The sequence below is a fragment of the Vidua chalybeata genome, chromosome Z (assembly GCF_026979565.1).
Source record: "Vidua chalybeata isolate OUT-0048 chromosome Z, bVidCha1 merged haplotype, whole genome shotgun sequence".
NCBI classification, from domain to species: domain Eukaryota; kingdom Metazoa; phylum Chordata; class Aves; order Passeriformes; family Viduidae; genus Vidua; species Vidua chalybeata.
In genome coordinates, this window is record NC_071570.1 from 57,152,092 (window position 1) to 57,175,604 (window position 23,513).

At 37.5% G+C, this 23,513-nt stretch overlaps 1 protein-coding gene across 3 annotated transcripts in view; it reads right to left on the minus strand.

Annotated features, from left to right (window-relative positions):
- The window catches only part of DMXL1 (Dmx like 1), a 77,453-nt gene extending 55,566 nt beyond the window's left edge, over positions 1 to 21,887 (minus strand). For 2 of the 3 annotated variants that reach the window (XM_053968744.1, XM_053968747.1), the window contains exons 1-7: positions 21,742 to 21,887; positions 12,161 to 12,286; positions 8,636 to 8,713; positions 6,472 to 6,550; positions 5,845 to 5,977; positions 3,559 to 3,625; positions 748 to 923 (exon numbers count right to left, since the gene is read on the minus strand). In XM_053968744.1, coding sequence (XP_053824719.1) covers positions 748 to 923; positions 3,559 to 3,625; positions 5,845 to 5,977; positions 6,472 to 6,550; positions 8,636 to 8,713; positions 12,161 to 12,286; positions 21,742 to 21,828 — 746 coding nt within the window. In that variant the 5' untranslated portion in view covers positions 21,829 to 21,887. The remainder of the gene's footprint in view (positions 1 to 747; positions 924 to 3,558; positions 3,626 to 5,844; positions 5,978 to 6,471; positions 6,551 to 8,635; positions 8,714 to 12,160; positions 12,287 to 21,741) is intronic. The other variant, XM_053968745.1, reaches the window with a different exon arrangement.
- Between the last annotated feature and the right edge of the window lie 1,626 nt (positions 21,888 to 23,513).

A 23,513-nucleotide genomic window follows, 5' to 3' on the forward strand; every position in this document is an offset into this window, starting at 1 on the left:
TCATGGAGCAGGTGGATTTTTGGAAGTGACCTACAGAGTAAGAACTATAGATTTATGAAGAGTCTTAAAGACTCTTGCTCCAAATAAATATTGGAGCAATAAACTTGCTCCAATACAAAGGTATGCAAATTTGTTCACTCTTTGGAATAACATGGCAAAAAGATGGCTGCAGGCCACAAAACTGCTAACATTATTTCAGTTTAAGATTGAAAGTACTGGTGAAAACTAGGGACAGGTCATTCTGGAATCATCTGAACCTCAAAATAAAGGTATCAGTTCCAAATGATTACTTGAATTCAACTTCCAGATACTATTTCTGACAGAGGTCTAGCTTTGTACTAGGTAGAGAAACAAATAAAAAGACATGAAAATATTTGAATGTTTGTGAAAGAGGACTTCAAGTCACAGGATTTTTGCTCTGATTCCATCAGGATATGTCAGGATTAAATGCATGAATGGTCACTTAGTGCAATCAAAAAAAATCCAAAGAGACGTGGCTTTTCAAGAGCTGATTTTGTATTTAGTTTAATGTCTAAGTCAGTCTCTGAGGCTTCTATCTTTTCAGCTCTTTCCCAGGTAAGAGGATACTTGCCATCCTCTCAAGAGCAGAAACAGTATAAAAGGTGTGCACACTCAATAACTGAAGTTAAACATAACTGTGTGACTATTGATTGTTAGAGAGAGGCAGACTGTACAGTTTGGGGGTTTTCTGGGGCAATTTATGAACTAGTTATTAGAACTACTGACCGTGGCATGAATTTACTGGTCTTTCTCCATGAAAATGCATTTACTGATCGAGGATGAGCCAAATAAACAAATGAAAAATCAAGTTCTTTTGCGTGCTTATCTGGACTAGCACCAGGTGGTGATACGGCTGACCGCCAGCTCTCTGCATTGTACCACACTTTCACAAGACAGTCATCCTGTGGAAAGACAAAAAAGGATAGTAAATAAGATTACCTTGCATAAGAATATGATACAAAGTACACTTTGAGTACTTTTGGGTACATCTCTTGAGGTTTCATTTTTCCTTAAAGTAAATGCTTTTCTGATCAGAGAGGAACAGTTCCATAAATGGAACTTCAAAACGTGGTCTTAAAGAAAACATAGGAGCAGAGTTTCCACTTAACTTTTGCCATTACTAACTTGGATTTCATATAGGTCCTTCTGATTAGCTGCCAATTTTTAATCCCGAAAACACAACTTGCACTAGGCTGAGATGGCATTCAAATGTTAATACAACTAATTCTACCTTGTCAGAAAACCACCCAAACCCCCTGCATAAATTTAACTTTTAGGAAAACAAACAAAGGTCAATAGATGTTATCTCAAAAACCAAGCTCAGTAGCGCTCAGTCTACTTTTTTCAGATACACACATAAATTGATTATGCCTTCAAGGACTAGACAAATTAACCTGGACCCAGATTCACAAGTTGTTGATCAACTATTAAATGTGAATAGCACAAAAATATTGAAATAACCTGGGTATGCATAACATGACCCTGCTGGGGGGAGGATAGGTTGGTGTCGCTGACCAGCATTGTCCCTCACAAAAAGTTAAGTAAAGGTGTAAGACATAGAAACAAAGATGTGCTTTAAAGGTTCTCCAGGCAGGTAACTAACTTAAGCATTTATGGTAGAAAATATGCTATTAATTTTCCTACTTACTAATTTTTTTACTTATTCAGTAATTCGTTTTGAAGGAATTTATAATCTAAAATAACAGGACATAAGACATGGGAGTCAAAAACTCTGTAGTAATATTAACCTAAGCTATTTGCAGATTAATTCATTTTTCCACCGTTACATCAAATTGTAACATTAGAAACCATTAAACCATTTACATTTAACTTGTAAAATTAACATTAACTCCTATCCATCAAAAAAAGGTGGAATACATATATATAGTGTCGACAATAACAAAACGCTTTTTACATAAAACATACTTAGAAAATTTTATTTATTTGAAAAATGGCTGGAAGGCTCTCCTTTCTAGGACAGTTAAAGGCATCACAGAACATATAGCAAGAAGTACAACATTCAAATAAGCACAAAAAGAATGAAGCATGAGAATTTATTGTTTTGTTTTTATATAGATAATAATCTATCATGAAGAAAGTCAATATTTCACTTTATATGATGAAAGCTTGTTAATTAGAGTATAGTTTTCCTAGAAAATCTAGGCAATTTTACAGATTTGTTACATCTTTATCTTTTAAGACAGCAAATGTCTTAAAAGGTATTCTTCCACTCAAACATGATGACCTGAAATAGCAAGCTTTAAAGGAAAAAACATACACATACAACTTATAAAGATGTGCACTACTCATCTGTTCCTGATGCACTGAACTGATAACTGAATCACAAAAATATGCATGACAACTACCTCTCAAAAGCAAGATTTATTTGCAGTCTGAATCACCTTCTAGTCTTTGTCTTTCAAACATGTATTAAGGGATATACCATGACCCAAACAGCCAAGTTCTACAGTATTACTAAATCAAACACTGCTCTAACCACTTATTATGTGTACACACTAATTTTTCATTCATGCTCCCATGACAGACTAGGGCAAGTTGCAAAACTGCCTTTTACTCTTCAGTCTGAAACATGTTTTGTCAGGTTACTTCTGCTCTGGATTCTGTGACACTTAAACCAGGTTTTCACTAATATTAATAACTGATATTAATCTTACATACTAGCATGTTGTTTTGTATCTAGTAACTCTAGTAACTCCTAGGTTCTTTAGTTGGTAGCAGAAATTTGATGCTGAAAATAACTACTTCTCCCATTCATATTCCTTAACAAGTAATATAAATTCTCATATGGGTTAGTCACATTTGTTCACTGGATCCTGTACATGATCTTGAATTTTTTTTTCTGCTTTGATCTGAAAGGACATTATTCTCTTATAAAACCTGAACAACAAGCTTTGGAGTGTAAATAAAAGATTAGTTTGTTTCAGGAAAAGACTGACATTTTGTTTTAATTTTTTTGCTTATTTGGCCAAGGGGTTCTGCTTGTGCTGACAAACTGCTCAATATTGAGCAGACAGAACCAACTACTGGGATTGGTCACAAACACTGTCATGAATCATGTGCCAATATACCTATGGAGGGGAACGTGAACCTCTTCTATGGACACAAAAAGGCATACAGAAATATTTACACAAAACCATATGAAAGAGCTATTTTTCATTTTTTAATAGTCTTTGGTATTTTGATTATACTTCCTCACTAGAGTAGGATAGCTAGCAGTGATTTCATTCATAGATTTCCCCCATTCCCCAAAACTCTTCTTTTTCTGATGTCTTATAATTTGGCATAAGTTAAAAATGAGTATTTTAGAATATTAAGCAGTGAATATTTAGTGCGTCACCTACCTGCCTCAAACTACTTTTCTACCAAATTCGTATTTACCAAAATGTAAAGACAAACAGACAGACTACACAAAAATTATGAGATTTTTTTTCATTAAGTAGCCTTTTTAAAATTTTTTTTGTTTGCTTTAATAGCTTATCTGAGTTAGTACAAAGCTATAAGGAAGAAAATGCTTACCTTTCCAGCAGTAGCAAAAAACTCTCCATCTGGTGAGAATTTCATTAAACAAACTTGAGAAGCAGTTCTATGGAATAAAGACAATTAAAAAGAGAAAAACAACTTTAACAACTTTTATAGAATTCTAAACTTTCTTTTTTCTTGAATGTATAAAACATTTTTAATTCTTAAATACAAGTGTGTATTGTGTTGTGTGAAATAGTTAAGTTTTAACAATGTACAAAAGACTAAGACTCATGTACAACACATGGCTGTCATGATCCAGAAAACCAAAATCTTGTAGCTGAATACCCAGTATTCAAAAATACCATAGCAGAAAAGCAGCTGCTAACAGATTAAACTGCTGTACTTCCATTTCACGATTATATGGATCTCAAACTGATCTCTGTTGTACCATATTATCTTCCAATTTCTCTTAAAGACAGCTTCACTTCTCATATTCCCTACAACTACAACTCAAGAAAAAAAAAAAAACAGTGTAAAAGGAATTATGTAGTTTAAAAGTGTCTGAAAGTAGCTTTTACATGAATGGGCACACAGCTCTAAGCTGTGACACCAAAATAGTCTAAACCTAATGATGTGGTTAACTTTTGGAGGATTTTACTTTAATTAGATGTACTAACAGATAAGCTCTTTTACAGGGTTTGAAGCACTCAGTTATTAGCTAAGTAACAAAGCTTATTAATAGCAACAAGAACATACAAAAATTTAATTGCACAGCACAGATACAGTGTACATTTTAATCTTGAATTTAATACCCATGTAACAAGTTGTTGAGGCCTAACTTTCACAAGGGATTAAATTAAAGTCAATAAAAGCAGGGTGCATTTATGTGCAGTAAGAGGAGCAAGGCGATTACAAGAGCCCTATATCAAAGAAGTCCACCCAGGTTTAACCAAAATTCTCCTGCTGGGACAAATATGAAAACATTTGGGAATGTTTCCCTCAGGCATTAAAACAGGATATTTGCAGGGGTAAAATGACTTTCTTGCAGACTTCTCGACAAGAAAAATCTATTCTAAATCTAATTGCAGTATAAATGCCAGAAGACATACAGGCATCAAAGGTACCCAAAAAAAAGCAAGTTTTGTTGACCCTTTCCAGGACCTACTCATTCAAAGAAGACAACACTCAGCTCTATCTCCAACAAAGTGAGTTTAAAAGAGGAAAACGGGTGGAGAGCGGAGAAGGCTTCTGTAAGTCTTTATACATGATACAAATGCAAAACTTGTTATAGAAGGGACAGAAGAAAAGTACTCTCTGTATGATCTTGACTACTGTTACCAGAACCCCAGATTCTAAAGCCATACTGAATGGCATTCTGTCTACAGGCTGTCTTCTCTTATTAGGCTGAGAGATGAGCACTCAAATATGTCTCAAAAAATAGAGTAAGTCTTCAACTTCTTGTATTTAGAAGGTTCATCACACATGAAGAAAAGTTTTTCTTTGTCATTTGGATGATCTGGGTTTTTAAACACATCACTACTGATAAAATTTCACGTATAGAGAAAAAAGAACAACTGAAGGATCATAAAATGGATGTTTTTCTGGTACATCCAGAAAACTACCCGTAGAACTACCTACTAGAATTCTAAATGCTTCACAAAGAATAACTTCAGGTGGGTCTGCCCAGTCAGCCACTTCAGGAAACTTCTTTAGGAGATGGCCATATGGTACATAGCTCCCACATGAACAATGTGCTAGAAAAGTTTACCTATGTCAGAATGCTTTATATTGTCTTATAAACTTAAAACTCTTCTAAATGTACAATATACAAATGTAAATATCAAAATCAACATGAATACAAGAAGAGAATTCAGGGACAAAGAAAAGATAATGTATTAACCTTAACTGTTCCAAATACCCAGAATAAACCCAGAAAAAGCAGGAGTGAAAGCAGGGGGGGATGTGTGAGAATAAAACAACAATGGAGTACACTGAACACAGAAGGAAGCGTATTTTAATCAGTCCTGCCAGCAATTACACAACTTTCATCTTATTTCTTCTACAAGGAAGAGTGCCTATTGGAGAGCTTCAGTATTAGCCTTCCCTCAGTATTTTTCTAGTGCTCTCTGTAACTGAAGAACTGCTCCAAAACCATTTACAACTGATCTTATAAGGGGAAAAAATGTCACATAGTCAAGGGAAATACGATTAAAGTTTATCTCACATCAATATTTATCAAGTAACAGTATGCAATAGCATTTCACATAACTACACTAAGTATTTCATCTCAAAGGTATGAATCAGTAAAGAGAAATACTTCTCCTTAAATGGGTTCCTTACTTGCATTGCCAGATACATCTCCACTCTCCAAGTCCAACATCTGCTCTTTCAGTACTGTCATTGTCAGCAGGGTTTTCCAACAGAATATTGGACCAAAGTTGAAGACAACTGGAACCAGTCAGAAGGCGAGTACCTGGAACAAATATTTATGGAAATCTAACAACAAGCAAGTAGCAAACTTAGACTTCTACAGAGAGAAAGAAAAAAGAGTTCTGCAAAGCTGAAACTGCAGAAAATAATCTGGCAGATACAACTTTTCTAGATTTTTTTGGGTATTTGAGCATCTACAGTTCAAACTATGAAAATTAATCAAATTTTTGCTATTCTCTAAAAGAAATACCTAGGTCTACTGCAGATATTACTCTTTCTCAACAAATATTTACCATTTAAGCCAAGGTTTCTTATCTACTCAGATAAGAATAATCAAGCCAGACCATACAGATGAACTTAGTATGTTAGTTCTCCTGTAGTAAGTGATGAAAGGTACATTTCACTCCACTTCGATATTCTCTATCATGCTAGGACAGAACAAAAACCTTTTCCTTGTCCACAAGGAATGACAGAATTTAAATTAAAAAATTAGGTGCAGTATCAAATAGAAAAGTGTTTCTTTTAATCTCTTCGTACCTGTGGGATCCCATGTTAAATTATGCACTATGGCGTCCAGTGAGATTTGAGCATTCTTCTGCCACTGGTAATGTAACACCTGAAATTTTAAGTATTTACAACCATTATTATGAAAACTCTTCATTCTCCTCCGTCCTCTTTTTGTAATATAAATAGTACATCTTCATTGCATCCTCCAGATTTTATGAAGATGTTTAACATGTAACTGCTTATCTAATAAAAATTGATTCATTCTGACATTAAAACAAAATAGCTTTTCACTAATATGGCCATATCTATGAAGTCTTTAACTTCTAATTTTAAAATTTAGCTTGAAAAAATTAGTATATAAAATCACTATTGGAATTTGAGAATGTTTTTAGGAGGAAGTAAGATTTTATTTTTGAAACAAAGAAAAGATATCAAAAATGATATCAAAAATGACACAAAAATTACCTAGTGTTTGATATCTGTACCATTGCTGAATTAGTGGTTCAGAAAAGTCAAGACAACACATGATACTTCCCCTCCACTCCTTTTTTTTTTAATATACAACAGGACAGTCCAGTATTTTGCACTTTTGCATCACTACTTCACTCTCTAGAGCAAGTTGATAATTAAGTTTATAAAACATTTATCTTGTCTGTTTCTGTAATAGACCAAAAAGGCTTGATGTTTTGATTTATAGAAGAAACTGAAAACATTTATGGAAATAATATTAGGAGACAACAGGTTTCTTTCTTAATTCACAGACTTTCTTAAAAGTAGTCATCCTCCACCCCAAAAATATCACACAGAATAGAAGTCAAGTTAAAATATGACAACTCAGTCTTTCAGAAGCTTGGCAAAAGACAGTAAGAAGCAACTGCAGGTAAGGACTTAGAGTATTTGCAAAGCTTTTTTTTTTTTTTTGGGGGGGGGGGGAGGGGTTTAGACCCTGAACATTACAGTAAATGGAAGACAATCTTACAATAACTTTGAACAATATGCTGTAAACCATTGCATAAAAGTCAACTGAAAGAATGAAGTAACAGACTATTTCTTCAACTACAAACATCTGAAAGCAAATTGTGTGGCTGAGTGCTTCCTCTACTGCTTACAGTTGCTACTCCAACCCTGAAGTTTCAAACTAAGCGTACTCTTTACCAGTATAGAAAAACATTCAGGATGGATGGACCAAAAACAAGAGCACTATATCCAAAGTGTTCACAGGAGCGTAAGAATTCACATCCTACTGTAATTTTATTCTACTGCTTTCCAGTGATGTAAATTATTACATAGGTGTTCATTTCCAGCTATTCAATTAATACATAATATACAAGTTTACATGTACACCCAGAATCTTATGATTGAGGTGGTTAGTACAGAGATGAGAATCCACTAGATGGTGACATAACAATTTGTTAATGCAAATGGTGACCAAACCCCTGAAGAGGGAGACAGAAGTTCCTTGAGCAATTGCTGTCAAAGTTCTTATATCAACAAACTGACTTCAATTAGAATCTAATGCTTCTAATTATAGCCATATGCCTCCTCATGTAAGAAGCATGGTTAAGTAACTTGCCCTAAATCATATTATTATTCAGAAATTAAGATTCTGGATATTGATGACCAAACCACTGTCATCAGAAGTAAGCCCCAAAATAATAAATATTTTTCTTCTTCACCATTATAACACTGAAGTATAATAATTCAGTCTGATATTCTAAAAAAGCCACAGATTTCTGAAACAATTACAATTTGGGAAAGGGCATGTAATTTCAAAAGCAAAAGTTAAAGTAAGAACTGTAAAACACATAAAAACATAAAGGCAACACAGGATGGTTCAAAAAGGAATTCCTATTTTAATGGCTACACTCATGGCAGAATGGGGCTGTGTACATCTTTTTGGGTTCTGGTATATTTCACTTATGAACTGCAGGGTTATTTGGTTATTACCTACATAAGCAAGTAATATGAAGCATTATAGTAAAGTCTATCTTCCTTAAAACTATTTCAAATTACAGGCTTTTGTCCTTATCCCACCCTTTTTACTTCCCAAGGACCACCTTTAACTCTCAACTTTATTCTAGCATTAAAAGAAGACATTAAAAAACCTCCAGCTTTAAAGCAAACTTTACTTTAAAATAAAATCTGTCAGGCTTTGTAACTGCTCAAATAAATTAAGGACTGTTGAAATACTTACATTATGAAGACTGCTGTTCTGCTTCAAGACACTAACTGGCTCAAAGATACAAATCACTTTTCCATAAGAAGCTGCAATCTAAAGTAATATATATTTATATGAACACACATTAAATAAACAAGCTGAATAAACAAAAACAAGATGCAAATGGTTGATTCTACTTTTAACCCCGCTTATAGATAAATTTGAAGCTCAAATCCGTATTTCCTTTTGAAAATGGAAAATTCCATTTACCCAAAACCACTAAGCTAGTGTTGTCAATAATAAAAATTCAATCTTCCATTTACTCATTAATCATGGTAAACTACTGATACTATAGCTGGACAATTTTTTAAAATCAGATTATTAGCAATATTCTTCCCATATTAAACTACGTAAACACTCAAAACAGTTTGCAGAGTTCACATTCTCAGACATGAAACCAGTACACAATTAGAGTACTTTTGTGTACTTGCCTAGCATTAGAACAGGCTGCCTTTTAAAAAGTTATTTCAAAAGATTTGAACTATGCAAAGAAAACACACAGTGCAGAAAACTGCAAATAAAACTACTATTAAAGGCTAACAAAAAACAGTCCAAAAAAAAGTTGCATTATGGTCAGTTTTAAGTCAGTGTTTGAAAGTCTTATTTCATCACAGATTATCACCCACCTCAAATTTGCATTAAGACAAAATTAATAACATTTGATCTCAAGGTCTTATATAAAAGCAAGCCTAGAAGACTTGCTAAGAAGAGCCAAAACAAGCCAAATATATGTTAAAGACCTCAGGCAGAGAGTGTGAGAGAACTGTCATACGACAATGTTGCCAAAAAGTATTCTGAATTACAGATTTACAAAAATTAAGGAGTCTGCATAGGTCATTAACAATAGACATCCTGCATTCTGAAGTGATAGTAGTTAAAAGGAGAACATCTACAGATATAATACATTGTAATAATCAATCTTCTATTTCTGTAAAATTCTGATTTAAAGAATTCACAGTTTTCCTTTAACAATAATAAAAAAGTTAGATTCACTTTATAAAATATATTTTGATTCCAGTATCTACCACTAAAGTTTGAAAGGAAACCAAACTAAACTGTCATACCTGAGATCTATACAAATATAGAGATTCATATAGATCTCCAAAATCCACAGAGCCATAGCTTTAAGAGAAACCCTCTACATTAGAAGAACAGATAGTTAGATAAATTTCCATCCTACTAACATCAGCCTGACCCAAAAATGCCAAGAATAATTTTGTCACATTTGCAATGAAAAAGTTTCTTCAGGCATTTTGCAGACTAATATCTGCTCTCTCTAATTCTCTTTAACTACCTCACTTACTGTTGTATTCTCTAATAATTCCATTCCATACCCAACAGCAAAAATTTATATAAACTCATATTGATTAGATCTTTTCCTTTTTCCCTTTTCTCCAAATGTGGAGATTTTTTCCCTATTTTATTGTTCAGTGGGTTTTAAAGATAAACTAAGATTAGCATTCCAAAATGCTCAACTTGTAGTGTCCAGAGCAACTGCTACTCCCAAAACACTACACACAGCCCACATCTTCACTGAGCTGCACTCTGCCAAAAAGAATAATAGTAGCATCGAGAGCACCTTCAGCAAGTTCCCTGACAACACCAGGCTGTGTGGGGCAGGTGACAGGCTGGAGGGAAGGGATGCCAGCCAGAGGGACCTTGTCAGGCTAGAGAGGTGGGGCCATGTGAACATCATCTACTTCAACAAGTCCAAGGGCAAGGTCCTGCACCTGGGTCAGTCAGAATCAATACCATCACTACAGACTAGGGAAATTAACAGATTGAGAGCAGCCCTGTGGACATGGATTTGGGGATACTGAGGACAAAAAAAACTGTATGTGAGCTGGCAGCAGGTGTCTGTAGCCCAGGAAGCCAACCATGTCCTGAACTGCTCCAAAAAAAGGGTGGCTAGTTGGGTGAAGGGGATGATTTCCCTACCCTAGAGAGACATCAGCTGGAGTACCACATCCAGTGTCCTCAGCACCAGTCAGATATGGACATGTTGGGTCCAAAGAAGGGACACAAAAATCATCAGAGAGCTTGAGTACTTCTTCTGTGAGGACACACTAAGAACATTGGAACTGTACATTTTGACAAACCAAAGTAGAATTTGTGTGTCAGTATTGATCAAGAATGTAAGAAGAAATTCTACCCTTTTAAGAATGACCTGAAAATGCATTGATCAGTCTGGTCAATAAGCAAATTCCTAGCCATCCACTGCTTAGTACTTCAGCATTTTAGAAACACATCCAGTTTCCTTACAGCAAACAATACGAACTTACAGACTCTAAATGACCTCACAGGTCTACTTAAGAAATGAAAAAACTCTGAAGCTTAGTAAGCCTTACAGTGTGATATATTCAAGTGTATTCATTTACATTTCAAGGACAATTTTTCATTTAAATGCATACAGAAATGGCATCATGCAATCCAGATGACCTTGCAAATTTAGAGAAATAATGCTCAGTGAACTCAAAAAAAACCCCTTCTCATTAACAGCAGTGAGTGGAGAAACCCAGCAGACTATGGCTTTGAGGTGCCAGAGTTTATCACTCAAATGCTAAAAAGCAGGAACAGGGTGTGGCTGGGTTTCATCAGCACAGTGGTCATACATAAACACAAACTGGTTTCCATCAGAGGTCTTGTCTCAAGATGGACACCAGGATATAACCAAAGCTCTCATCAGCTCATAAGGCTTGTAGTAATGAACAGAAAGCTGACATTATCTACTCACAAGGACAAGCTTAAAGAAACAAGAAACAACAGAGGTAGAAAACCCCTCTTACATGAACAGATAGTTATCCAGAGCTCCCACTGAACTGGTCAACTGCTTAATCCCTGTGACATCCCAATGGGGTATTATGGAACTGTGACATCCCACTGAACAGTCACCTGGTTATTTCTTTTTCACTCTGACAGGAAAATTTAAAAAAAAAAAAAAGCTCTCTTAAAAGGAATTAAAAGCCAATGTCATCTAAAATGCAACATTCTGATGTAGACCTACTAACAAAAAAGCAAAAGCTAAAATTAAAAAAAGCAAACCCCATCCAAGAGAGGTTTTATGAGTTGCTTGAACATGAAATGATCTGAACTTTCAGATCATTTTTCTGGATGATCTGAAAGTGATTTTTGTGGAAGCACTCATCTCCTGCCAGCCACTAACATGTCAAAGTATGTCAATGACATGCCCAGTAGTGCAAAGCCATAATGAATAAATTACTTTTGCTTCCAACTTAGTAATATCTTAGTCAAATTTCTGTCCTGAACGTAGCCCTGAATGCACAGCATCCTGTGCAGTCCTATCTATCTTCTACAACCATCTATCATATCTATGGTTAATATTTCACATTTACTGTGCTACTTACAAGTAAAGACAGAAAGCAATCAGTCATTTTACCATTCATTGTAGTATATTTGCCCTAATTTGCAAGTATACACATTCCTAAGAAAGTGCTTAACATGACATTGCTGGAACATTAGTAGGAACACTGCTCTACATACCTTGCCCTGTTGCATTGAACAGTCCACACATCCCACTTGTATGTTTCCATGTTTTGCTCCAGGGATTATCTGTAATCTTTCAAAGTCAGTCCCCAGTACCACAATATCACATCCTGATGCGTATGCCTACAGTATATATAAAAAAAAATTAAAAAGACACAAAAAAAACAAAAAAACACTCCAAAATAATGTAAAGCTTTATCTACTTACAACGTATCAGTGAAGTATGAAACAGTATAATCCATGTAAACACCATATAGTCAGAAGAGGTCTTTGCAGAGAAAATACAGATGTCTGCAATTTAAAACCGAGCAACAGAAGTGCATCATAAGACGTGCATAACAAGCAAACAGTGGTTTGTGATAGAAAAACCAAAAAGTGGAGATACAAAAGCATCTAAAAGAAATGTAAAAGCATAAAAACCGAAGTTCTTATGAAGTAGAAAAAAGTAATATATTTTTTAGATTGGAGACAGAGATTTTAGAAGTTTTTCTATTAATGTTTGAAATTTCTGAAAAGAGGGAATAGAATTGAGGAGCTAAAATTTTACTAAAAATTTAATAAGGATTTTGTAGAGGCAAAAATCAAAAGACTTGAAGCTTAGTTAAACAGAAGCAAAACCATCCTCTCAGACTTGTTGAATCTCCTGTTATTTGCATGAATTCTATTCTCTCAAGTTTATATTGTGACTGAGTATATTGATATATCTAACACATTCACAGATCCAGTTCACTATGTCTTGCCATGCTTGAGTCAAAATTTCTTCCTATCTTCTTAGAAGTCTTATTAGAGGAAAAGAAGTTTTAAATAGAGGAAAAGATTAAATACTAGAGAAACTTGTGGAAACAACAGTGAGGAGAATCATCCAATTAGCATAAGAAAGCAGCATTCAAGGATGAAATTCTTAGAAAAAGGAATGTACATTCATTAAGAAGTTAATCAGGAAGACAGCAACAAAATTAAGAGCACAAACATGTATTCTGTTAGCAAGAGACTCATAAAAGGATCAAAAACATACCATTTTAATTGACTAAAAGTTTCAAGAGCAGAATAGCATCACAGAAACTGAAGATGGAAGATTTCCATACACTGACAGAAATGATCATGCCTTACAACCAACTCCTCTATTAATTTCTAATATATTAAATAAAAACTATGGACATGAAAACAAAAGCAGAATAACTGAAATCTAGATATATGAATTTAAAATCTGATGATCATGTTTTCAAGCGTTTTACATGAAAGAGTACTTTTACCAAGACTGGCCTAGACTATCATTCCATTACACACCTTAAAATAAATAAATGAAATGAAAAATATTGAGATTTCGGTCCGAAGACATTTTTGCCCACAAAGGCTAAAGTGATGCTTCAAGGAAGAGTTTCAGCCAGAAGACTGTGTTCACCACTCTCAGCCTATATTCAGTTATCACACTGCAACCAGCAGAACACCAGGCACCACCTCATAATTGAAAATGCTGTCTATAGTTCTGCAGACTAAATATAACCATATATTTATTTATGACCACTTATTAATGGTAGGTTTTTGAGCCTCTTCCTGTCCAGTTCCCCCTTCAGCTTCAAGACATTCAAGCAGTGTAATTTGTCTTGTCAAAAGAGCTGTGTTTATTATTAATTAGCATACTGAACTGCAGGTTCCAAAGCAATCTAAGTGAAAGCTCATTCAAAAGAGGAGATTGAGTAGTAATTTTTGTTCAAATGTTAGAGTAATTATTTTGATATTGTGATGGCATGAACTTCAGACCTGTTCACCGCAGAATGTTTTTTTCTTCAGTTAAAAATAATCTCGCCTGGTGACTCACTGGTTATGTCCACAGTTCACCAGAAAAATCTTATTCTGAAATACATATATACAATTTTTCCTAAAGCCATTTCTCAGAATTTAGAGTTCTGTATAGAGGCAGTTTTAAGGAAAACAAAAATAAACTAAAAAAGTGCTTCCATGTAAAGACATAACACAGAAACCTAGACACAGCTTTATTAAAAATGTATTTAAGATTGAAGTGTCAAAGGCTGTACGAAGCCCACCTGCTGTGTTGCTTATGCCCCCCTAGGCCTCATCAGCACTTCAAAGACTTACTATACTTCTTCCATCTGGTTCTCACTATTTCTAGCTTCACAGACAAGCCTGAAACCACCTTGTGCCACCACCACAATAGGACAGAACACAAAGAATGGCTTGGATTGGAAGGGACCTTAAAGATCATCTGGTTCCAACTCCATTGCAATGGGCAGGAACATCCTTCACTAGACCAGGTTGCTCAGAACCCCATCCAACCCATCCTTGAACACTTCCAGGGATGGGGCACCCACAGCTTCTCTTAACAACTATTCTAGTGCCTCATTAACGTCACAGTAAAGAATTTCTTTCCAACATCTAACCTAAACCTATTCTCAGTCTGAAGCCATTCCCCCTTGTCCTGTCACTGCATGCTCTTGTAAACAGTCCCAATCTTTCTTGTAGGCTCCCTTCAAGAACAGGAGGAACAAGGAACACAGTACCTTACCACAATAAAGTAATCCTTACTCCTCTTTTCCAGACTGAATTTCTCTCAGCCCTTCATCATGCAGAGGTGCTCCATCCTTCTAATTATATTCATGGCCCTCCACCAGACTTGCTCCATGCCTTTCCTGTGCTGGGGACCCCAGAGCTGGATGCAGGGTTCCAGGTAGGGTCTCACCAGAGCAGAGCAGAGGGACAGAATCCTGTCCTTTGCCCTGCTGCCCACACTGCTTTGGATGCAGCCCAGGACACATTTGGCTTTCTGGCAGTGAGTGCCCATGGCTGGGTCATGTCCAGGCTCTCATCAACCAGCACCCCCAAGTCCTTCTCACAGGGCTGCTCTCAATCCCTTCATACCCCAGCCTGGACTGATAACGGAGGTTATCCCAACCCAGGTGCAGCACCTTGCACTTGGCCTTGTTAAACCTCACATAAAACTCCATACTTTCATCATGGTGAGTAATGCATACCATTAATAGAAATCATGCAACACATAAAATAGCTATTTTAATGAGATCATAACTCCATCAGTTTTAAGACCTCAGTACAGTTGGCATTTTGAACTCTGTTAAAGAGTGCACTCTGTTAAAGAACTCTGTTAGCAACTATCAAACATTATACATTGGAAACTTGAGGAATCACATATTCATCAATGTATCAGGAAATAAGATTTAAAACAGCTGTTATAGAATATCCTGAGCTGGAAGGGACCCACAAAGATCATCACCGTCCAACTCCTGGCCCTACACAAGAATCAAACCACATGCCCAAGTGCAGCGTCAGAACACTTCTTAAACTCTCTCAGGCTGGTGCTGTGACTACGGCCCAACCATCCTCTGAGAGAGCACTCTTTTCCTAATACCCAGCCTATACTTGCCCTGACACAACTTCAGGCTATTTCCTAGAGTCCTGTCACAGGTCACCAGAGAGAAGGTATGAGTTGTGCCTGTACACTTTCTCTCATGAGGAAGATGTAGGCTGTCACGAGGTCTCCCCTCGGTCTCCTCTTAGCCAGGCTGTCACTGCTGATATGGCTTTCCTTCCAGACCCTTCACTGCCTCCTTTGAATGCTCTCTCACAGGTTTATATCCTTCTCATGTTGTGCTGCACGAAAGTCAGAACCCAGGCTAGCTCCTGCAAACCCAGGCTATGATGGACAAGAGTAGCTTAAAGATGTATTAAAGCATCCTAGACTTGCTGTTTCCTGAAGGAAAACACCCTTATGTTCTGGTATTTCTCCACACTACTTGAAAAGACTGACACTTGGGGGGGAAAAAAGGAATCACTTCAGACATCAGTCTGTTCAGACAGATTAGATCATACTTGGTCACACTGGCTTCCCAACACCCAATAAGCTGCAGATCCACTGACTAAGCTCCTAAGCCTATAGAACTGATCCGTTCCCAAAGAGATAGAAAGGGGGAAAAAAAGGCCTTTTCAAAGAGCTTCCAAATATAACTACAGCCAAGCAGAAGGATGATGACTTGGAGGTTATTTTTGATATTTAGTTAATGTTCACCTGCAGGAGAACCACAGTTTCAAAGACAAAAGGCAAGGGATGCAGAGGGTAGGGAAGTTTTATATTGCAATGGAAAAAGTGTCTGAAGAAGAAGGTGACTAAATTTTCTGGCAACTGGCTCACTTTTCTACTGTTCTCACTATTCCTCACATTGACCAGACACCTTAGGAGGGAAGCTTGTGTACCCCTCCTAAGGTGTCCTTCCTTCAGTTCTTTGTTATCCCCCCTGCAACGCATCCATTAGACTGATTCTGTGCAGAGATGTCAGATCCTCTTACACACTCACTGGAGCCCAGACTTCAGCTGAAAATGAGGCTCCTAAGCAGCAGTATCTTACCAAAATGTTTCTCTAAACAAATGTATAAAATTAACTGCTGGATTAATTTTACACTTAAGATTTTTTTATTCATTGCAGAGGTATTTTAGTGTAGTATAATAGAAGACTGTACTTGGGATTATCTTCCATACCCTAAGAGGGTCTCAGATACAACAAGAATGAATTCTGCCTACCAGTCACTTTATCTAACTTTTATTGTGAGTCTTGTCCATGAGAGTTCACACACCACTCATCTTCATTTTAATAAGAGTTAATAAGAGTGCATCTTTGTAAGAAATGGTAACCAAGAAGAAAGGTAATTCCAGTCTTCTCTTAAGCAAAGTGCAAGTGATTCCAGTATAAGAATTCACTGTATGTATCTATATACACACATACAGCATACATATATACACATATATATATATATATTCACTTACCTATATTACTTTGCCCTTGTGGGAAGCAGAGGGGAAGGGCACAAAATGCTGTCATACAGTTGAATGGAGAAAGAATTCCTAAATATATATTGATTTTAAAAAATAATATTAAAACCCTAAGACAAGCCTTTAAAGCAAGCAGAGCCTTTACATCTGATGTTGGCAGGCCATAAAAGCCTTTCACCTTAAGAATGTCCTAGAACATTTACAAGAAAATTGTCTTTGCACAATAAGACAAACAGATAACGTGATGTTATCATGTACTTGGAATGTTTATTAAACAATGCTTTGTTCTTCTGTTACAGAAATAAACAAGCTAGAACTAGCTTAAGCTGCAGGACCATAGATCTCACTTGCTACTGACATAGTAAACAAGCCTGAAATTAGGAAGTGAAAGATGTTCCAGACCTGTGAAAATAAATGTCATTTTATATTGCAGAAGTGAGTTTTCACAAAAATTCTGCCCATGTTTTGAATCCAATGTTGGCTCTTAGTTCTAAATTAATATTTCTTTGAAGAAGAATAACAGAAATTTTCATTAGAACAGTGCTTTAAAAGCATGGGAAATTAATTATAGACAATTATACGAACTATTCTGATTTCTTTCTAAAGTGAAAGTCTGACATACACAACTCACAATCTGAGACTGCTATTGGGAAACTACTCTCAACAGAAGGAAAGCAAACAACTGGGGCCTCAACCTCTAACATAGCACAGCACCTTCAACACATTTATTTCCCTTACAATCAACCTTCTTGACATATTTCTTCTATGTACTGACATATAAAGTTTTTGCTGGTTTCTGCTACAGCTACGTAAGGGCTGACACATTATCTTGGACAACTTGTACAAACTTTATTTAACCTACCTCTCTTACATGAAGGGCAGCTGTTAACCATGGCTACAAGAAGCAGACCATGTGTGCACACATGCATATTTATAAAAATACTTAAACATATTCAAGCATATATGGGATGAATATACACTAGAAAGACAATGCAAAACTCAGTAAAAGTCAAGATAAAAGCTAAAGACAAATCTTTGAGGCAGATGATACTGTAATAATTGCTATATTTTTCTGTCCTGTGCATAGAATGGTCAAAACCAAAACAGTCACCATGAGCCACGTGGCATCTTGCTGAATTATTTTATTCTATTTTAGTATGGTCTCTCTCTAACCCCACTTTTGCAACAGAACTTACACTAGTCTAAGTATTCCACTTAAACATTTATTTAAAATAATTAAATTATTTTATTAGGATGCTAAATTAAATTTTAAGCAATTATATTTCATCATGTTTCAGAAAAAATATTCAACTTTTTTATTTATCAGAAGTACTTGAACTATTATAATACAACTGTATTATAGTATATATAAGTACCCAATTGATTGGCCATGCCCTTTGACTCATGCTTCAATGCACTTTGAATCATGAAACCACTTCTCATTGATGTGAAAAGAATTTTTTTTTAATTTATTAAGACAAAATTAATTTCTTAAGTCCAGAATACCTTAACGCAAGTATTATTAAAAAAAAAAAACAAAAAGGAACTCTTAAAAAGGTTCCCTACTAAATCCCTTCCCTTTACTAAATACCAACCAAGAAGTAGGTGAGGTGTAAACAGTGTAATTTCTTGACTGACTCTTACGATATCTCAATTTTCTGGACTACAGATATCCAGGGAGCTCTAAGTGCAAATATTAAGTTTTTTCTAGACAGGTAAGTAACAATATCATTGAGTCATAGAAATTACTTTTATTTATCAAAAAACTTTGCAGAATGGGAAGCCTTTTTCTATTGCTACACAGTATCTTTAAAAACCTCAGTGTGGTCTTGACCAAGCCACGGAACCCCACCCCTACCCCAATTTTCCAGATGCCTTTCAAGTTCAGATATTTAGTTCCTAGCTCTATCAATTGTACACAGCAAGTCTCAAGTCCAGAATTAGTTTCATCACACAGATGAAATCTGTCAAGGAAATATTTTGGTTCCATTGAAATAATCTGTGTAATTAATCTTTCTTTCACATATTTTTACCCCTACAAACAATCGCTCTTTTGTGACTTTCATTATCAGTCTTGGGACTTGCACTTGTAAAGTTGCTATTGCTCACAGAGACCTCCCTCCTCCAAAATCTTCTGCTACTTTGGTGGAGGGAAATAATAATGACAAAAAAAAAATTATAGAATCAGAACTGAAAAAGCAAAAACAGTGTATCAGTGCTGGTTACCCACTTAACTTAATAACATAAATACAACTTCAGTAATAACTAGTTCAGAAGAATCCTATGTGATAAACTCCAGGAGATTTTTAAACTTTTACTCAAATATTTCAGATTTGACATGAACAAAAGAAAGCAAAGGATATCTTCCAGTGTGGATAAGTACACGGAAAATAATTCAGTACCAAGGACACAAAGAATAAACAGGTAACATCTGACAGCTGAGGGCCAGGTTCTCATGATTTAGTGTGCCATACCTTACTATCACCTGCCTTCAGCAGAGAAACAACAGGCATGCTTCTTATGGTATCTTGATGATTATGAGCCTTTTTCAACACATAAATAAAAGATAGGCTAAAAACTTTACAGTGTTCTCTCTAAGGAAGCTCATGCTCCACTTTACACTTCACATCCTAAAACAAAAAAGTCAGAACAACAAACCTGCCTCCCATTAGATAGCTGAAATACCTCCTTAAAACATAACAGCACATATTCAAAAAGGTATATATGATTTGATGGATACAGGAGGTTTTATTCTAATTTTGCTTCAAAATTTTCAGCTTTTAAGAGAAGTATTCTGATATTTTTAGCTTAGAACTGTAATATTTTAAAATACTTCACTTTGTCTATTCAGTGCTGTCTATGAGAAAATATCCTGAAGCATACTCTGTCTTAAAAAAAAAAAAAAAATTACAGACCAAGTTCTCCTGTTGGACAAGGACAACTTGTCCCTCCTGTGCAGTACATAACCTTGAAATATCAACTCCTATGTTGTCAGCCACAATAACTGGAAGCATAGAAGTTTGACATGTTTGGGTTTTTTTTTCCATTTCTAAAATACAATTCAATAGTATTTATACTAATTAATTCTTATATCATAATTTCAGAAAGGGAAAAACAATGGTCAATTCTTTTTCATTGGATTTTCTAAAGCTTGAGTCCATCATCCTTTTCCAAAAAAAGGAGAAATTAGCTTCAGCACCTTTCACTTCTTAATCCTTCTGAGCAATCTCGTTAACTTAACACAGCATTACAGAATCAGTAACAACAACAAAACCAGCCCTAAAGCAATCAAGGAAGGATATTTCTGTTAGCCATTTTAAATATGAGGAAAAGAAATCCATTAATAACCTTTCAGGGAAAAGGATAATGAAAGGAAGATGAATGCAGCTATAGGAAATACTGTTATTACATTTATGTCTAGGAAACATTGTTACAATATACCTATATGAAAACAGCTCCTCCAAAAGAGGGACCACAGTAATGAATATCAAGAATTACACTTCCTAATCATTCCATTCTCCTCAAGAAGAGACTCCTACTCTTCTTATCCACTGGGGACCTCCAAAACTTTACGTAAGTTCGGCTGCAACAAGTAGAAAGTGATTCTAGTGACATGAATTACTCAAATGCTTTCCCTCAAAAAAAAAAAAAAAAGACATCAAAATGGCAAACTTATGAAAACATATTTTGAAAGCTTACTAGCATTTCTCTGTAAAGCAGACCTCCTTGTCTCTTACTAAATGGCTTCCCATCACAGGTGGGTCTATTACATTTCTGGATATGTAAAATTAAAAGAGTTTGGCACAATTTAGTATCTGAAGTCTCAATCGCTGTAGTTTAAGACATCTTACAACATGAAGTTATTTATAGGAAGCAAGGACATGGCCGGACAACACTGCAGACAGACTCTGCAGAGCCAGCCTAACCCTGGGGAAGCACCTCTGCTCCACTGACCCAGGCGAAGCTGCAAGTAGCCAGACGAATTTAACTGTGTATACCAGACGGGACAGCAAACAGCAAGTCTTCATTTCTGCATTTCCGTCAATCATTCCCTTATCAAACTGGAGAGCACACCAGGCTGAAGCTGGGAGCAGCCTTAAAAGGTAAGGTTAAAAATACCCCAGCGTGGTGCCCTGAGAAACTTTGCTGCATCTGATTTCATTCCTCTTCAGCCACACGCGGAGGGAGGGTGGGAAGAAAAACACAACAGAAGTCTGTTTACCAAACAAAAGCAAAAGGAAGGAAAACGCACGCTAAGGAAGACTTTGGCCTTTACAACGCACTCAAGTGTTTTCTCTCCACTGTAAGAGCAAACAGGCTTTGAAAACCTCAACAACAGTACGGCTGGGTATTCCAAGGTCTTACTCAGCTATGCGCAGGAGAGGATTTCATCCACCTTCCTGACTGCAAGGTAGCGCTGAAACTCCCTTCCAGAGCGAGCTGCACGTCCCAGCTGCCGTTTATGTAATCTTTTATCACCGCCACCTCATCTCCGCGGCCCCGGACCGCCGCTGCCGGCATGTGCCCGCCGCGCCGCCGGCTCCGCGCCCGCCCGGGCCGCCGCCGGCATCGGGGCCGCCGCTCCGGACAAGTTTTGCGCGTCCCCACCCCCCGCCGGGCCGGGGCCCCGCGAGCCCCTCGGGCGGCGACGCCGCCGCCGGCGGACGGAGTTACCGGGGCAAGCCCCGCGCCCGGGGCCGCCCGGGTCGCCGCGCCTGACGCAGCCGCTTTCGGCGCCGGGCCCTGCGGAGGCGCCACGGCCACAGCGGACGACGCTCACCGTGAAGGGCTGATCGTATAGGCTGCCCACAGAGAAGCAGCTGTCCCCGGGGTTCACGGCGCCCGTCAGCACCTGGTGCAGGTTCATGGTGGAGGGCGCGGCCGCTCGGCCACCGCCACTTGTCCCCCCGCGCCCGGCGGCGGAGGCGGTGCTTCGCGGAGGCGGAGCAGACACCGCGCATGCCCGGCCCGGCCGCCGTCCCTGGGGCGGGCTGAGGGTTCCGTCCGCCCCGTGAGGGGCTCGACTTTCCTGTGAAAATAACCTGACTTTCCTATCAAAACAGCGCTGGAAAACGCTTCCGCCACGCCGGAGCCAGGCGGTGGTGACGGAGCGGACTTGAAACCTGCCGAGCCGCTGCGCCTCCCGCCTACCCGGGCCGACAGCGATGATCCCAAGAGCATCCCCTCCCAGCCCCTTTCACAAGGGCATGGGCTCAGCCACAGCCCTCCTACCGGGCAACGACAAGAGGAAGCACGTGGTAACCGGAGTCCTGGGTCCCCGAGGTTAGTGAAACAAAACGTTTTTGCTTGGACCTCAGATTGGCTGTAAGGCAGCAGGGCTTTTTACCGTCCGGATGAAATGAGGGGAAATGGGAGCCGCCTAGGATAGCCCCTGCAGCTCACCCTGAGCGGGTGAGTGCGGGCCGGTCTGGCCCGACGAGAGCAGGCGAGGTCGAGTCAGGGCCGAGCTCAGCAGGACCAGTCCGACCACGGCACCTCACCATTTCAGTAGCTCTTCAAAACCTAAGGTACGGGAAGTTGGGGTGTCTGCCAGCTGTGAGGCAGCATGGCCATTCTCTCTGATACACTTTATAAGAACTTTATAATATTTCTTTCCACTGTGACTAGTTTTTAGTCTTCCATCAATTTCTCATAGGAACTTCAGCATTACAAGTGTTTTCTCTTGTAAATTACAGGTCCTACCTCAATTTTCATTCTTACATTATCCTTGTATCAAATATTAGACCCTCTATCTACCCACCAGCTCTTCAAGGAAAAATGCAAAATTAAAATTATTTGACGGTGTTAAGCATAACTTTGTGTACCACATCCCAGGATACTTAGAAGGTGATACTGCATATCTGTAGATTGCAATGCCTACACGGTCTTGGCATAAGCAAGGTCAATCTCATATACTCTTGGGCATTATGTTTTACACATGGTTTTAGTAAATATAAGCCTTGCATCCTTTGAAAAACAGATTGACAAGCATGTCACCATAACACAATTTGCTGATGATAATTCATGCATATTAAACAAAGATTTCTCTTATTTTTAAAGTCTTCTGATATAAGAAAAAAATCATCAAGTTTGGTACTCTGTGTATATAGATGTTTCTCCAAAGAAAGTTATAAACTCCCATAACCCTAATCACTTTTGTTTGGCAAAAGATCAAAAAGCTTATCAAAGTGTCCTCTCAATGAGTAGTGATCTTACTCTTGCAAGGATTGCTGGTCACTAATAAATGATCTTAATTCTCCTGCCAGCTGCAAAATCCAAAAAAAATCAACCCTAGTGAATTTTTAAGGTAACAAAAGTTCTGTTCATTTGGTTCTAGGTAAGAAAGTGAATTATCCCTGAAAACAGTAAGAGACCCTCATTTGCAGTTTTCAGTGCAACCAGCTACTTCTGGGCTCACACTATGAACTGCTCTGACTTTGCTTGCACCCATCTGGGACTTCTTTCCACAAGGACTGATCTGGAATACACTGGACAGAAGAGGTCAGAGGTACTGCAGATCTATATTGGTTCTTCAAGCCTTATTCAATCCAC